The 17,824-nt window shown below is 33.2% G+C and overlaps 3 protein-coding genes across 3 annotated transcripts; 1 reads left to right on the forward strand and 2 right to left on the reverse strand.

The window, feature by feature from the left end:
* Positions 1-270: 270 nt before the first annotated feature.
* On the forward strand, positions 271-1,362 carry CBG15718 (the record flags this gene model as incomplete). Its single annotated transcript, XM_002640785.1, has 4 exons — positions 271-370; positions 949-1,131; positions 1,182-1,255; positions 1,303-1,362. The coding sequence occupies 4 exons, from the start codon at positions 271-273 to the stop codon at positions 1,360-1,362; spliced, it is 417 nt and encodes a 138-aa protein (XP_002640831.1).
* A 638-nt stretch (positions 1,363-2,000) lies between these two features.
* Cbr-hpo-38 lies at positions 2,001-4,289 on the reverse strand (the record flags this gene model as incomplete). The annotated part of the gene is made up of 5 exons (XM_045243376.1): positions 2,001-2,115; positions 2,214-2,275; positions 2,321-2,428; positions 2,523-2,611; positions 4,148-4,289. 5 exons carry the CDS (start codon positions 4,287-4,289, stop codon positions 2,001-2,003), a joined length of 516 nt encoding a protein of 171 aa, XP_045095774.1.
* A 2,690-nt stretch (positions 4,290-6,979) lies between these two features.
* Positions 6,980-13,708, reverse strand: Cbr-klp-20 (the record flags this gene model as incomplete). Its single annotated transcript, XM_002640787.2, has 11 exons — positions 6,980-7,114; positions 7,310-7,483; positions 8,434-8,776; positions 9,437-9,644; positions 9,691-9,862; positions 10,637-10,786; positions 11,021-11,193; positions 11,337-11,527; positions 12,247-12,391; positions 12,435-12,549; positions 13,571-13,708. The coding sequence occupies 11 exons, from the start codon at positions 13,706-13,708 to the stop codon at positions 6,980-6,982; spliced, it is 1,944 nt and encodes a 647-aa protein (XP_002640833.2).
* Positions 13,709-17,824: the final 4,116 nt, after the last annotated feature.

Raw genomic sequence — 17,824 nt, forward strand, 5'->3', positions numbered from 1 at the left:
TTAGTCTCTATAATTACCTGAAAATCGTAATTTTTCAAATCTATTTTTCGCACTTTTTCATCTTGCATTCTTTCAGAAAATTAGCCTTTTTTTTCACTATTTTTTACTATGTAAAATTAAAAAAAAACTTTTTTTGCACTTTTTTCATTATTTTTACACCAATTTCCGTTTTTCAAAACGGTTATTTATATTTTTGACATTTATTATCCTTATTCTGACCTCTAGCGGCTCTAATTACCCCTAATTATCCCCCTAATTACAGAGAAAAGTATGACGTCGGCTCTGACGATTTGCTACATTCCAGACGGTGTTAAGGAGGAGCTGAAGAAGTTTCGATTCTCGAAATCCACCACGATGAATGCGTTGATTTGTGAGTATTTGGGTCTGCTAAATATTTAGCAGACCCATTGGGTAGAGAGAGAGACGCAGAGAAACAGCGCTGTATTAAAAATTAAACTGAACCAAACAATCCTAAAATCTTACAATTAGAAAATCTAGAATCCAAAAATAAAAAAAAACAGAAATCTTCAAAAATCTTAAATTTAAAGAAATCTTGAAAACTCAAAAAATATCAGAAAATCCAGAAATTTTTGAAAATTTCCTTAAAATATTGTAAATGATAAAATCCTGAAAATCCAAAAAATTCTAAAAATCATGAAAAATCCTAAAAATTCTGAAAATCCAAGTTTGTTTGAAATGTAACAAAAAATCCAAAAAATTCAAATCCTGAAAAGTTTTTGAAATTCTGAATATTCTAAAATTCCAAAAATCATGAAAACAAAAAATTTTTAAAGATTTTTAGAATTTATTGGATTTCAGAAAATCTTGATAATTTTAAAAACATCAAAAATTCAAAAATTCGTGACAATTTTAAGGATTTTGGATTTTCAGAGTTTTCAGGATTTTTTTAAAAAATTTTAATTTATACTAAACCTCGATTTTTTTCAGTGAAAATCGATCGTGAATCGCACGAGCTCCAATCGGAGCAACTTCTGAACGATTGCTCAATTGACGAATTCAAAGAAGAGCTTCCATCTCAACAGCCACGTTTCGTATTGCTCAGTTGGAGCAAAAAACACTCAGATGAGCGCGTCTCGTTCCCAATGCTTCTCATTTATTACTGCCCGAATGGTAGGCGGGAAATTTAAAAATTTTAAATTTTGAAAAAAATTATATTCCAGGAAGCAGCCCAGAACTCCAAATGCTCTACGCCGGTAGCCGCAACTTCATCGTCAACGAGTGCCACGTGTCAAAGGTAATTGAGAAGTTGATTAGTTGATTAATTAATTAGTGGTTTTCCAGAACATAGAAGTTCGCGATATCGATGAAATCGATGAAGATCTGTTGGATTCGAAATTTTAAATTTTGATTTTCTTAATTTTTCGAATTTCGAATTTATAATCATGCTCAAATGTTAATTAATTTATTATCATGCTTTGATACCTCTTAATTTATTTATTTACTTTGTATAATAACATTTTTTATAATTTTCAAAATTTTTTTGAAATTGAGTTGAAAGTTGGCAACAGAGGTTTGGGCTTAAAAACAATAATATTAAAAATTCGAAAAAATGTTGATTTTTCAAATTTCTGTCCATAACTTCTCTCAGAAAAAAGATATCTCTCTTGAAATTTGGTCCATTCGTTTTTATATTGAATTTAAATCATTTTCATAACGAAAAATCAAAAAAATTTTTTTTTGAGATTTTTGAAAAATGCCTTAATCTTGAAAATTTTTTTTTGTTTTTTTGTCATGAAAATGTTCTAAATTCAATTTTAAAACGAATGGACCAAATTTCAGAGCGAGATCTCTTCTCTGAAAAAAGTTATGGACAGAAATCTGAAAAAATAGGCTCGAACAAGGGTTAAAAATCTTTAAAAACTTTGTTTGAGCAAGAGATTTGGGACTTTGTGTGAGAGATTTGAACAGAAAAAGTTAACAAATATGCACTTTATTGATTTTAAATTGCAAAAATTCGAATATCGAAATTGCTGGAAATTTTAGGTTCGTCGAATTTTCCGGCTAAAAACTCGTTTCTCGTGGCGAATTGAGAATGCGGCGTTCTCCACTGGCTTCTGAAGATCATAGGTGCACAGGCAAACTTGGGCGAGTCCTCTGAAAGTTTTAAAAAATGTTCAAAAAAATTTTTCAAACAATTTTTTTTTTGAATTTTTTTCCAAAATTCAAATTTCGAGCTAGCCGCCACCACTTACGGATATCTTGGAGATCGTTGATAGCAGATTGGTGTGCTTCCTGGCATGCAGCTTTGGCAAATCTTTAGAAAATTAAGCTTAATTAGTGCTAATTGGGGGCTAATTACCTCTAGGCATGTGTACTGGTAGTCTGCTGAAAGGATGGTTGGTGCGAATTCAGCAGCATCGCAAATGTGCTCTGGATTCTGGCTCTCGGCGAGGTTTTGGATGGAATTCTGGAGGCGCTGAAAATATTAAAAAATTAAAATTTTTGATTTTTTGAAAAAAAAAATGTATTTCAAATTTTTTCAAATTTTTTAAAATCCTTACAAAATATTCCTCTTGTTGAAGAAAATTTTCCTTCCCATCGATTGCGTTTTCCAGCACTTCTCGATCGATATTTTCAGTTTTTAGTTTGGCTGAAATTATTGTTTTTATGACTAATATTCTGTTGAATTCTTGATTCTTCTGATATCACATTTATCTTAAAATTGTAGTCGAAATTCGTTTTGAACTTTTCTGACTGACTTCCACTTGAAAACAGTATAGGACATCACAAATAAGCTGAGTAATACCTTAAAGATGTTAGAAAAAGGATTTTTAGGGTTTTGGTCATCTTCGAAACGTCATATCTCAACATCCAGATAAGCTAGAGAAAATAAAGTAATTACACAAATGTAGATCTTAAAATTTTACACTTTTTTTTAGTTGATAATTGTTTGATAGCTATTATGGTTTAGGAGATATAAGCGTTTTAAGATAGCACGTCCAAATGGGCCTGCTAATGTTTGAATGCGCTCTCTAACTCTCTGCGTCTCTCAAAAGTGGTCTGCTAAATATTTAGCAGACCACTCGCCGATTTGAAGTGTTGTATCTCAAAAACTAAAAAAGCTAGAAAATTGATTTCAGTTAGCAAAATGTAGATCTTAAAATTTTACGCATTTTACTAGTTGAAAACTTTCTTTCGGCATTTTTGCCTAGCGAGATAATACCTATTTTTGGGAACAACTCACCAGAACAGTTTTCAAAACGCTATATCTCAAAAACTAAAAAACTACCTACGTCTCTCAAAAGTGGTCTGCTAAATATTTAGCAGACCAATTGCCGATTCAAAGCGTTGTATCTCAAAAACTAAAAAAGCTAGAAAAAAGTTGACAACTACTAAAATGTGTAGCTGTCATATATCTCTAATTGGAAACTTTTCCGTAGCGTTTTTGGTTCTCGAGATATACCCCATTTTCCGAAGCAACTCACTAGAAAAGCTTCAAGACGTCATATCTCACAAACCATCAGAGCTAGCTTACAATTGTCAACTACAAAAATGTAATCTTAAAATTTTACACATTGTGCTAGTTAAAAACTTTTTTCTAACTTGTTTGGTTTTCGAGATATAACGTTTTGAAAAAGAATTGGTCTGCTAATGTTCGAATGCGCTCTCTAACTACCTGCGTCTCTCAAAGTGGTCTGCTAAATAATTAGCAGACCAATCGCCGCTTCAAAGCGTTGTATCTCGAGAACTAGAAACGCTAGAAAAAAGTTTCCAACTAATAAAATGTATAAAATGTTAAGCCCAAGATTTTTTGCTATATCTCAAATACTAAAAAAGCTAACAAAAAGGTGTTAACTACAAAAATATAGAACTTAAAATTTTACACATTTTCATAGTTGAAAACTTTTTTCTAGCGTTTTTAGTTTTCGAGATATAACGTTTTGAAAAATAATTGGTCTGCTAAAGTTCGAAGACGCTCTAACTCTCCGCGTCTCTCGTTGGTCTGCTAAATATCTAGCAGACTAATCGCCGCTTCAAAGCGTCATATCTTGAAAACTAGAAAAACTAGAATAAAGTTTTCAACTAGAAAAATGTGTAAAATTTCAAGATCTACATTGTTCTAGTTGGCAACTTTTTAAAGCGTTTTTGGCTTTTGAGTTATCCCTCATTTTCCGGAGCAACTCACCAGAAGAGCTCTCAAAATAGTCCATACAAAATTCGGGGGCACGTGTTCCCATGAAGACGTCATTTTTGACGATGAATCGACGGATAGATGCTGACGTCGTGGAAACAAGCACGATGGCTAGAAGCGAAGCCAACGTCTTCATGATTACCTGCAAAAACTTTTGGGAATTCTGAATCTGCTATAAGGATTTAAAAAAATCCTATTTAAGAATCAATAGAAGTTCTTCAAATTTCAAAAAATTCTAAAAATCAAAACGTTCTAGAATCTGCAAAACTTCCAGTAATCTTTTTTCTAGTTAATTGAGTGGGAATCTGGCATAGAATCTGGCAAAAGGGGTGAGAATTTCTAGAATTTTCAGAACTAAACTATAAAAAGACGTGTAGAGAGTTCAGAGCAGCCCGGAGTACTCTAATTAGCTAATTAATTAATTGATTAATTGATTAGCAAACTCCTTTTGGTTTTAGGAACAAAAGTTCGCAATGGCCTGGAGAGTGGCAGCCAAACAAAGTATATTTCGAATTTTGCAATTTATAGAATTTCAATAGCTAGTTTAGTTTTGGGGATATACCAAATTCGAAAGAGCACACAGAAAAATAGGTATATCTCAAAAACTAGAAAAGCTAGAGAAAGTTGATTATTTACAAAAATGTAGAGCTTCTAATTTTACACATTTTATTAGTTGAAAATTTTTTGCTAGTCATTCTGGCTCAGGAGATTGAACACTTTTAAAAATGTGCTCAAAAATCGAGGCGAACGAAAAATTCTTTGCATCTCTCGCCGCTAGGCCAACTTTAAAGGCGCATATCTTAAAAACCAAGTTAGCCAACAAAATTTGACATACTACAAAGTTGCTCAGCATAAAATTTCCAACACTTTCATATTTTCAAAATTTTTGCAACTATTGTAGTTTTTGAGATATGCGCCTTTAAAGTTAGCTGACACCCACACTGCGCGAGGACGCAGGATAGGTCAACTTTAAAGGCGCATATCTCAACAACTAGAGAAGCTACTAAAATTTTGTCAGGAAACAAAATGTGCAAAATTTTAAGCTGAGCAATTTTCTAGTTGCCGATTCTTAACTAGCTCTCATGGTTCGTTAGATAAAGAACGTTAAAATGCCTAGCATAGATTCTAGAAGTTCTTCATATAGAGAAGTTTGAATCTCAAAAGCCAGAAGCTAGTAAAATGTTTGACATAAAAATTTTGAAGCCTTTTTTTTTGGTTTTTGAAACATTTAAGAAAATAAAAAGTCTCAAAAATAGGGAAAACGGGGAAAATCTGAAATTTCCAGTCAAATTCCAGAATCTATATAGTGGGCTGGAAGTCTTTTGTTTTGTGTGGGATGGATGTCGTCGTCAATCACCCCCTATAAATTGTAGGGGGCGGAGCCTAGAAGCGGAGAATAAGGACTACAAATATTCTCTTCTTCATCTATACAGGTGTCACACGTCTTCTGAAGATTCTGAAGGGAAAAATAAATAAGAAATCTTTATCACACAAATATGAAGGCGGGGGGAAAAAGCAAGGAAAAGCAAGATCAGGAAGAAATGGATACTGTAGTCTGGGGGCGCATCTCCGGGGGAAGGAGAAGTGGGCGGAGCCAGAAGATGTCATATTGAATGTTTATCTGAATTTTAGTAGTTTAGTCTACTTGTTTTTCTATTCGTCATTTTTTTTCTTTTTTGTATACATATGATTTTACGTTTAGATGATGTGACAGATATAAAAAATTGCAAAATAGATCCATTAGAAGAGATTACGGTAGATTTGCAGACTCCTTGATAGTTAGCCGCAGAGTTAGCTATAGAAGGCATAACAAAGTTTGGAAGGGGTATATCTCCAAAACTAAGAAAGTTAGAAAAAATTTGCCAATTATAAAAATGTGAAGCGGAAAATTTTACATATCTTACTAGTTAAAAGTTTTTAGGTAGCTATAATGGTTTAGGAGATATACCGCTTTGAAGTATGCATTGGTTTACTAATGTTTGAAACCCTCTAACTCTCTGCGTCTCTCTTAGGCTGCTAAATAATTAGCAGACCATTTGGCGCGCCCGGTTCTTAGAAGCACTGTATCTCAAAAACTAAAAAATCTAACAAAAATTTGTTAACTACAAAAATGTAGATCTTAAACGTTTACACATTTTTCTAGTTGATAATTTTTTGATAGCTATTATGGTTTAGGAGATATAAGCATTTTAAGATAGCACGTCCAAATGGGTCTAATGTTTGAAAAAAAAACTCGCCGATTTGAAGCGTTGTAACTCGCCGATTTGAAGAAAAACTTTTTTCTAGCTTGTTTGGTTTTCGAGATATAACGTTTTGAAAAAGAATTAGATGCTAATGTTCGAATGCGCTCTCTAACTACCTGCGTCTCTCAAAGTGGTCTGCTAAATAATTAGCAGACCAATCGCCGCTTCAAAGCGTTGTATCTCAAGAACTAGAAACGCTAGAAAAAAGTTTTCAACTAATTTTTTGGAGCAAGAAGAGCTGTGTCAATTCTCAAACTAGGAAAATGCTTCGAATTTTGTATTCTAATTTTTTTAATTAATAAATCCCAAAAAAAGTTTATGGCTTTTAAGATAGAGCGCTTTTTCTGTCTAGAGGTTTGAAAATCCTCAATATTGCAAAAAAAAACGGAATTGTGTTCCAAAAAAAATCCAAACAGCCGGGACAAATAGGTTTTCGGGCCTGAGAGAGCAGGAAAAAATAATGTGGTAAAGAGATTTTTTTGATTTATTAGCTTTTGGATTTTTTGAAAAATTTCCTTGGGGCCAAAATTGATTTTTTTTCGAAAGTTTTTTTTTGTTAGTTTTTTTTTTTTGAAAATGACCTCTAGGTCAACAACTGCTGTAGTCGTATACTCTGTTTCATCCGTTTCATACTACTCGTTCTTGGTCGATGCTCCGCGGTACTTGCTCCCAAATCTGCACGATACGAATAGTACATTGGTGTCGTTTGGTTATTGCTCTGAAAAAACGTTTTTTTTTTGGAATGTTCAGGCTATTTTAAGCCAATTTATCTCAGTTCCTGTGAAAGATATCAAAAAGTGGTCAAATAACAAAATGTTTGTGATAATATGATAAACATTTTATCAGTTGACCACTTTTTGATATCTTTTACAAAAAATGAGATACCTGGGCTCAAAGTTGATGGTTTTCTTACCGAAAATTCTTGTTTTACAGGCGGCGCCACAGCTCTCATGTTGTTTCCAGTGTAGGCGATCGCTTTCAGCTGCCATTCTCCGTGCTCCTCATTCCAGCTCACATACTTTTCAATCATTTCAACATGCTCCACTGGGATGTACTGGTTGATAATTGCCAGGTTTAGCATCAGTTCCTGGAAATTGGATTTTAGACATTTTGACGACTTTTGGGTAGATTTTAGGGATTTTTGAGCTAGCCTAAAACTAGAGTATGCTCCTTGAAGCATTCCATAGCTTCCATAGCTAACAAATTCTTGTCAACTAGACAGTTTTTGAAAATTCCAGTAACGTTGAAATTACCCTATTACCTCTAATAGGAGCCCACTCAGAACGTACACAACTTTGAGCTCAATTATCTCAGTGTCTATTAGGGATATCAAAAAATTGTCAACTGATAAAATGTTTATCATATTATCATAAACATTTTGTTATTTGGCCACTTTTTGATATCTTTCACAGGAACTGAGATAAATTGGAAAAAAAAAATTAAAACTTTCTTGATATCTTTTGAAAGTACTGAGATAATTGAGCTCAAAGTTGACAGTCTGGGTAGGCTTGTGTTAGAGGAAATAAGGTAGTCGAGTAACAGAGTTAACTTTAAAGGCGCATAACTCAAAAAGCATGAGAGCTAGTGAAATTAAGTAAACTAGTGAAATGTGGAGCGTAAAATTGGACGTATTTTATTTTAAAAAACAATTTTCTAGCTTTGAAATTACCCGAGTTACACCCTCTTTTCCAAAATGAGAGACGCAGAGAAGTGAGAATGCTCTCGTTTCTCTGCGTGTCTCCTGAAACTTTGAAGGGTTATATCTCATGAACTGTAATAGCTAGAAAAATGTGTAAACTACAAAAATGTAGAGCACAAAACTTTACATGTTTTCCTTCTTTCAAAATTGATCTATCTTCGAAACTAACCGAGTTACACCCCCTTTCCTAAAATGAGAGACACAGAGCGCTCTCGTTTCTCTGCGTCTCTCTCTCTCCCCTGAAACTTTGAAGGGTCATAACTTGGAAACCGTTAGAGCTACACAAACGTTTTCTAGATAAAAAATGTTCAGAATTAAATTTTACATTGGATGCATACCTTTTTCAACGATCGACAGTTCTCCAACATTCCCTCCATCTGTCTCTGATGCTCCTCCTCCAAATCCTGCAGCTCGGCACGCGAATCCTTCAATTCCATACCCAATTTTTTGATTTTCTTGGATTTCGCCAGCGATTCTTCTTGTAGAGATGAATATCTCTCCTCAATCTCCACTTTAACCGCGGTTTTCTCCTCTAATTGGTTCCTTAGATGAGCTTCTTGACTTTTCGACTGTTCTAGCTCTTTGTTGTTGATTTCCAGAAGTTTCGCTTGCTCCTCGACCTTTTCCAGAAGATTCTCACCGCCAACGATCAGCTTTTTCTCGATTTTTTCCAATTTGCTTCTGAAAACTTCTTCGTTATTTTGGAAAAAAAATTTCAAAAAAAATTTTTTTTTTGGATTCTTTTTTTCATTCTATGTGAAATTAAATTTTAAGCACATTTTCTCTTAAAACTTTTATTCTATCTCATCAATGTAGAGACGCAGAGAAGCAAGAGCGTTGTCGTTTCTCTGCGTCTCTCCTCAAACTTCAAAGAGCCATATCTCGCGAACCATTGAAGCTGGTGAATTTTTTCTCAAATTTGAAAATGTAGAGAGTTCAATTTCACACATTTCCGTTTTTTCAAAATCAATTTAGCTTCAAAACTAGCTAAGTTACAACCCTTTTTGCAAACAAGGAGACGCAGAGAAGCGAGAGTGCTCTCGTTTCTCTGCGTCTCCCCCTTCCCCTCTTTAAGGGGTTATATCTCGCGAAGCGTTAGAGATAGAAGAAAAATTCCAAGAGAAAAAGTGATTGAAATTAAATTTTACATAAGATGGTATAAAATTTGAAAAAAATTAAAATTTTCAAAAAAAAATTTTTTTTGGAACATTTTGATTTTTGAGTACCAGACTTTGAAGAGGCATATCTAAAAAAGGAAAATGGCTATTCAAATTTTACGAACTACAAAAATATGTAGAATTTCCTGCTCTATAAATCTAACAAATTCAAAAAAATCTATACCTCAATTTCTCGTGCTCACTCCTTGCTTTTTTCAATTCTGCCTCATTCTCCATCATCTCTTTGACCAGCCGATGCGTTTCCTCATCGTCCACCGCCGAATTGACTCGTTCTTCCAGAATTTTCCGTTTTCTCTCCATTTCCACTTCTCGCTCCTTCATTTTCGCCTCCCACGCCTCCTCCTGATTTTCATCCTCGCCAGGATTTTCTTCTAAAACGAATTTTGAGAATTTCTAGAGCAAGAAGTTCAAAATTACCATCCAACTGCTTCCTGAGCAGCTCGATTTCCAGCTGAAACTTTCGAAGTTGCGCATCTTTTGGATCCTCGTTGATTTTCGCCACATTTTGAATATTCTTTGCACGATTTGCGTATCTTAACGTTGACAACGTCTCATCGTAGTTGTAGGTGGCTGGACCAACATTTGCGATCTAAAAGAGCACGTGATATCTTGAGAATTATCACAGCTAGGTTGAAATTGTCAATTGAGAAATTGTAGAGCGTCAAATTTTACACATTTTGTTAGTGACACATTTTTAGATCTTTCAAGATAAAAACGTTTGAAAATATAAGGGAGTTGAATACGAATGACAAGCCCCGTTTTATCTCAACGAACCGTTTTATCTCAACAACTAGAAAAGCTACAAAAACTTTGTCAACTAAAAAACTGTAGAACTTAAAATTTTACACATTTTATTAGTTAAAAAATTTGACCTAGCTTTTCCCGTTTGCTAGATATAGTGCTTAAAAACTAGGACGCCTCGTAAGCCTGCTAAATAATTAGGAGACCAATTGGAGCGAGTCTCACCTGTTCAAAACGTTGTATCTTGAAAACTGGAAATGTTAGAAAAACGTTGCTAACTATACAAGTGTAGATCTTAACATTTTACACATTTTTCTATTTGATAATTTTTTTGATAGCTACAATGGTTTAGGAGATATAAGCGTTTTAAGATAGCACGTCCAAATGGGCCTGCTAATGTTTGAATGCGCTCTCTAACTCTCTGCGTCTCTCAAAAGTTGTCAGCTAAATATTTAGCAGACCAATCGCCGATTCAAAGCTTCATATCTCAAAATCGGTTATAGCTTTCAAAATTTTGTTAACTAACAAAGTGTAGAAAATTTCAAGTTCTACATTTTTGTAGTTGGCCAATTTTTTCTATCTGTTAGAGTTTTTGAGATATTTGAGATAACGCTAAACTTACCATCACAGTTTTTGAATTGCCGCCCAGCGAGTCTTGTAGTAATCGTGTCAATTTTGAATTTCGATAAGGTACATGTGTAGATTTGCCATCTACAAGAGAGCTTATCACATTTCCAAGGGTAGAGAGGGATAGGTTAATTTTTGCCGCTTCCTGGAAGATAATTTGGGTATTTTTGGGATTTTAGGAGCAATTACTGTAAACACTTCAACCTCAATTATCTCAATTTCTATGAAAGATAACAAAAATCTGTCAACTGATAAAATATTTGTCATAATATAAACAACATTTTATCAGTTGACAGATTTTTCATATCTTTTACAGGAAATGAGATAATCGAGCTCAAAGTGGAAGTATAAGTAAGTTAAAATTCTCAAATCCTGGTACCTTTAACCTCTCCCCCTGAGCTCCTGTCTTGCTCTGTCGTTCGGATCCAGCTAAATCGACTAATTGTAGTTTTCCCTGTGTCACTAGTCCATTTCGACAAGATTCAATGGTTACGGTAAACATTGCATGGGATCTAGAAGATTCTAGATTCATGGCAGTGGCTCCGACTTTGCCTGAAAAATTGCTGTTAATTTTAAAGGCGTTTAAGGGGTTAGAGAATTCAAATTTTTGAGAAAAATCATTTTTTCTAAAATTTCAAAATCCTAAAAGTTTAAAACTCTTAGGTGACTTTGGGTTGCTGAGCCTTGAAACTTACGATTCTTATTTCCAAACTCCATCAGGGCTTGCATTTTTGACGCATTCTCTACAGTAGGATTTGAGAGATTCCGTACATAGACACCCACATCTGGACGCTCCTTAATCTCCAAATGTCCACTGTGCTCTTTGGAGAGCAAATCTCGAATTTCTTCGTTATATATTTCCAAGTACGAGACACGGACAAGGAATCTGAAATTCTCATTTTCAATGGTTCAATTTTGTTTTTCAATTTACATAATTTTTTTTTGCTTGTCTAGTTTTTAAAATATTTCAAATTATAGGAAATTTCATCTAGATCATTTTTGTAGTCGACAAAATTTTGGTAGCTTTTTTGGTTCTTGAGATATAATTGCTTAAAAATAGCCGACCAATTCACTTGCCTAGATTTCAGAACCCTGTTTTCAAAGCGTTATATCTCTCGACCGCTCATAGCTTCTAGAATTTTATCAACTAACAAATTGTGTAAAATTTTATAAGCTACATTTTGATGTATATTTTATTAAAAAGGGGATTGGACGGTTCTTGAGATATGCGCCTTTAAAAAGACGCAGACGGTGGGAGGAGGCAGGTAAAAAGATGTCCGTTTTTGAAACTGTTATAACTTGACAACGGGGGAAGCTAAGTTTTCAAAACGCCAAAATGCATAAAATTGGATAAGCTACATTTTTATATAAATTTCACCATAATAGCTTTTTAGGTTCTTGAGATATTGCAGTTGAAAGCCAAGGCGCCTATTTCGATGGGCAGCAGACGCGTCCTGAAGGTGTCTTAGTTTTAAAGCGCTATATCTAGCAAACGGGGAAAGCTAGCTCTAATGTCCTAACCAATGAAATATGTAAAATTTTAAGTTCTACATTTTTGTAGTTTAACAAATTTTTCTAGCTTTTCTAGTTTTTGAGATAACTTACGTTGTATCATGCTGACATTTAGCGATATGATCAAAAATGTGAGCAAACGAATTCGGTATAATTCCCCGCATTTCTATTGGCTCCAACTCTCCGGCCATTGTGAACGTTTTTCCGGTACCAGTTTGACCATAAGCGAAGATTGTTCCTAAAATCAAAAATCAATTATTAAGACTAATTAAATTAATTACCATTGTATCCCTTCAACACATTCTCCACAATGGGTCTTGCCGCGACATTGTAAACTGTCATTTGATCGGTATTTGGGGAGAATACAGCGTCAAAGTAGAAGGTTCGTTGGGGTTCCTGTAAGAATTTGGAGCTTCATTTTGAGAAATAAAATTTGACATAGTTTGGTTGGTTTTAAAATTTTCTAGAGCTAAAATAAGTTGAGATAGAGGATTTTCAAAAAGTATAACTCTGAAGGTTTATATCTCCAAAACCAAAACAGCTAGAAAAAATTGGGCAACACCGAAAATGTAGCATATCAAATCTTAAACATTTTGTTAGTTAAGTAATTTAAACTAGCTTCACTCGTTCGCTAGATATAGCGTTTTAAACCTAGAACGCCTTCAAGACGCACCAGCTTCCCCCTCCCCCCCCACCCCCTCCGAAAATAGGTGCCTTGTATTTCAGCCGCATTATCTTAAGAACCTTTGAAGCTATTTTGATGAAATTTATATCAAAATGCAGCTTATTCAATTTCAAACATTTTAGTAATTTAAAATTTTTAGCTGACTTCTCCCGTTTTTGAGTTATAACAGTTTCAAAAACGGACATCTTTTTACCTGCCGTCTCCCACCTTCTGCGTCTCTTTAAAGGCGCATATCTCAAGAACCGGCCAACCCCTTTTAATAAAATTTATATCAAAATGTAGCTTAAGCAATTTTAAACATTTTAATACCGTAAAACCTGTAATAGAAGGGCATTCAAACTTTCAACTTCGAGTATATATATATATATATCTTGATTCCTGTGAAAGATAGCAAAAAGTGGTCAACTGATAAAATGTTGCTGATACTATGATAAACAATTTATCAGTTAACCACTTTTTAATATCTCATACAGGAATCGAGATAACTAAGCTCAAACTTGACGGTTTGGGGGCCCTTCTATTACAGGTTTTACGGTATATTGAAATTTTCGGCTAGCTTGACTTTTTCAGCAAATTGGTCTGCTAATTATTTAGCCTACCAACGCTTCAAATATTAGACACCAATTTTCGAACAATCATATCCCAAAAACCAAAAACGCTAGAAAAAATTGGCCAACTACAAAAATGATCTAGATTCAATTTCCTATAATTTGAGCTTAAAAAATCCCTTACTTCCTGATTGACACTTTTAATTGTGACCGCTTTATCCTCATCATTACAGTTCACCGCGATTTTGTGTCCTTGTAGTTTCTCGGTGGTTGAAATCGGACGACATCGGACCACAACTTTCACTTTTTCCGCTTCCTCCATGGTCTGAAAATCGATAAATTCGAATTTTAATGGGAAAATGGTGTCCTTAATGTTAAAAAGAAAGGATTTTCAGTATTAAAATTGCTAGAAAATTCTAGAAAAAAGTAAAAACTAAGAACAAGAAATAAGTGAGTTGTTGATGACCAGTTGTCTTGGCTACTCGTCGCGCGCACTGCGACGAGAGAGTGTGAAGAAACGAGAGACGCAGAGGAAGAGAAACGGAGCAGCATAATGGGGGAAACCGGGGGGCGAAGAAGGAGGAGGAGGAGACGGAATATAAGAATATATTGGATTTTAGGGGGAAAAGAGACAAGGGACAAGAAAAGAGGGGGAGGAAGAAGAGGGGGAGGACATCCGGACAAACCGATAGACTTGGAAAGAAGGATTCTAAAATGCTCGAAATTTGGAATTTCGTAGATCTGGAAAATGTCAAAAATTAGCTAATTTTTATTAAAAAATTGAAAAATATTCAAAAATTGAATATTTAGAAATCGAAAAATATTTGAAAATTGAATCTGAAAATTGAAATATTTAAGTTCGGAAATGTTTTCAAAAATTAAAAATTTCAGACAAAAAAACTGGAAAATGAAGGAATCGTGGACATCTGGGCACTAGGAAAAACAGAAAAAAAACAAACTTTGGAATTTCCCCAAATTGTGGACAGGATCAGGAGGAAGTATCTTGAAGGAATCTGAAAATGCGAAAATTCTGAAAATTTGGAATTTCTGAAGATTGGTAACACTTGAATTTTGAAAAAAAACTTGCAATAATTGAAGTTCTAAAACCTGAAATTTAAGGATTCAAAATTTTACAGGTAATTCTTACAGAACTACAGTAATCCTAAGTTTTCAATTGCTTAAAAATTGGATTCTAAAAAATAAACTAATGAAAAAGTCCAATTTTTCAAATTAGGGATATTAATAGAACAGAAAATCCCAAAAATTGGAAATTTTTTAATCTGAAAATTCGATTTTTCTCTCTGAAATTCAATTTTTCCAGCCATTACACAGATTGCTTCCTTTTTTTGAATTTCATCCATTCTTTAAAAAATCTGAAATTTCAAGTTATTTTTCATTTTTTAAAAATTTTTCCAGATTTTCCATTTTTCAGCGATTTTTCGAAATTTGACTCATTTTTTAACTCAAAAAAAATTCGTACACATCGTTTATCATTTTATTTTTTTCTCCCGAATTTTCTCATAAATTTCAAACTCGCTCAAAAATTTTCAGAAAAATTTTTCGCGCCATTTTTCAAAATATTTACATAGAAAAAACGGGAAAAAAGGAACATTAAATATGTACTGGGAATCCCAAAAAAAAAAAAGAAGACGTTCTTCTAGATTTAAGAATTTCTCCTCAATTCTTTTGGGAATCGACTAGGATGTTTTATTTTTTGTTGTTTTTAACAATTTTTTCATTTTTGGGTTTTAAAAAGTTAGTTCTGAAATTCTGAAAAAAAATTCTGAAAAATTCTTAGAAACTTAAAATTGGAAAATTCTTAAAATTCTGAAAACTTCGAAAATCCTTGGAATTTTGATAATCTTGAAATTCTGGAAATCCTTCAAATCTCAGAATTTTTTAATGTTCGATATTCTGGAATTCGATAAAATTGAAAATCGGAAATTTTTTCTGAAAGTTCTAGAAGTTCCAAAATGTTCTGAAAATTCTGATAATCCTTAATACCGTAAAACCTGTATCAGAAGGGACGACCCTTCTATTTTTTCAAACCCCTCTCGGAGGGCCCTTCTATTAAAGGTTTACGGTTTCTCTGAAAATGCTGAAAGTTAGGAAAATTCTGGAAATCCTTGAAATTCCGAAAATAGTAAAGTCTGAAAATTCCAAAATAGTCAAAATCTGAAAAATATAAATATTCTAGAATCTATAAAATTTCTGAATATCTGATATTCTTAAAAATCTAGAAATTCCGAAAATTTGAAATTTCTGAATATCTGGAAATCCTTGAAATTCTCAGAATCTTTGAAATTAAAAATGCTCTGAAAAATCTGAAAATCCTTGAAGTTCTAAAAATCCAGAAAATCCCAATAATTTGAAATTTCTGGAAAATCTGAAAGTTCTAAAAAGCCTTGAAAAATTCTGAAAATCCAAAAACTGGGAAAATCGAAAAATCAAAAACATTGAAAATTTTGAAAATCCCTAAAAATTCCCACTAAAATTTGTTTTCATTTTTTTAAATTTGTTTTTGTACAGTATATTTTTTTTATTTTTTCTCATCAATTATAAGAAATTATCTTCTACCCATGTCCCTTTAAAAACAAATACACCCAGATTTGTTGAAAATTCTTTTTTTTTTTTTTGAAAAATAATTTTTTTTTCGTATAGTTGACACTGAAAAATATAAATAAATATGAGAGGAGGAGAAGAAGAAGTCTGACGATGATCGCCGTGAGAAAAAATGAAAAAATCCTTATTATGAAGAAATGCATAATTTGTTTAGTTCTTATTAGTATTTTTGGCATTTTTCGAAAAATTCAAAAATTCGAAAAAAAATTTTTTTGAAGTATTTTTAACTTAAAAAATCAAGGATAGTTTTTAGGTAAACAAATAACCACAATTTCAGAATTCCAAAATTTTGCAAATTAAAAATTTTTTTTTTGAAATTTTCAAAATTCAAAAGTTGACTCATTTTTAAACCAGTTGTCATTTTCAATCCCACTTTTTTCTCTGCGCCTCTCACTCTCTCTCTCTCTCTCTCTTACAATATCCGGTTATCCGCGAACCTCTTGACAGGCTCTTCTTATCTTTTTCTTGTATTTTTCTCTGCGTCTCTTAAAGTTTTTGATCTCTCACCTCCTCATTTTTTCCTAAGGGATAGACTCTTCTTTCCCATAGAAAAGTACATTTTTTTTTGATTTTTGGTTATTCAAACTTTTCAAAAATTATAATTTACAAAGCTTTGGAACAAATTTTTGAATTTCAAAAAATTCCAGAATTTTGGAAAAAAAATTGTTCTCAAAATCTATTTTCGAAGACTACAAAGAAGCCCTAAAATACCCAAAATGTTAGATCTATAAAATTTTTCGAATTCCAGAAAAATGAAATTTCCCTTCTAGAATTATTGTTTTGTTTTTGTTGGTGGGACCTCCCACCAACCGAGTTGTTTTCTCTTTTTTCTGTCTTTAAAGGGACATTGAGAAGAACAGAGAGAAATTTTCAAAAAGATTAACTTCTTTCTCACTCGGCGATATTTTCAAATTTTTTAGTATAGTTTGAATATTTTGGAAACTTTGGACTTTTTTCCAGGATTTCTAGGTTTTTGGAATCAAAAATTCTCAAAAAAAGTTTAAATCTCTTTTTTCTCTACCCAGACACCTGGGACCCCCTATCTTCCACCCTCACCTTTTTGTTTTCCCTCAAATGTGTTCCACAATTTTATTGCTCATCCTTCTCCCCCCCCCCCCCCCTCTCTCTCTCTCTCTCTCTCTCTCTCTCTCTCTCAAAATAATCCATCAAGTTTTGTGTGTCCCCCAAAATCTTCTCACTTTTCTTCTTCTTCTCAAAAACCTCCCAGTGTCCAATTTGTGCTCCGAGGAGCACAAATTGGCCCAGTCAAAAGATAGAAGATCAAATCAAAAGAGATCAGCTGATTAGAAGACACCGCTTTTGTTTTTATTTCATAAATATTTTGAAACCTCTCAAAAAACAAAATTGAAAACGATTTTTTTTTGAAACTTTAGAAAAATATCCTCAACTTCAAAGCTTTCAATTATTACCTTATTTTCACTGAAAGTGAAAGTTTACTTCAAATGTTGACTCAAAAAAATCCGAGGATGATATTCTGATTTGCAGTATAAATTCCTACAAAATAAGCCAAATTTCATGTTTCTAAGTGCAATTTAAAGAAAGTTATGAGGAAAACAAAAAAAAACCAAGATTTTTTCGAGTTAGCAAAATTAAAACAGCTATATCTTAAAAACTCGTAAAGCCTGCAAAATTTTGTCAACCATAAAAATGTGTAGCTTGAAATTTTACATATAATATTAGTTGACAACTTTTTTCTAGCTACCGTAGTTTTTGAGTTATGCGCCTTTAAAGTTTGCATGCATACGCGTTGGCCTGCTAAATAGCTAGCAGGCCAATGCCGCAACATTAGCAGACC

Source organism: Caenorhabditis briggsae (genome assembly GCF_000004555.2).
Source record: "Caenorhabditis briggsae complete genome, chrIII, whole genome shotgun sequence".
Classification (NCBI taxonomy): domain Eukaryota; kingdom Metazoa; phylum Nematoda; class Chromadorea; order Rhabditida; family Rhabditidae; genus Caenorhabditis; species Caenorhabditis briggsae.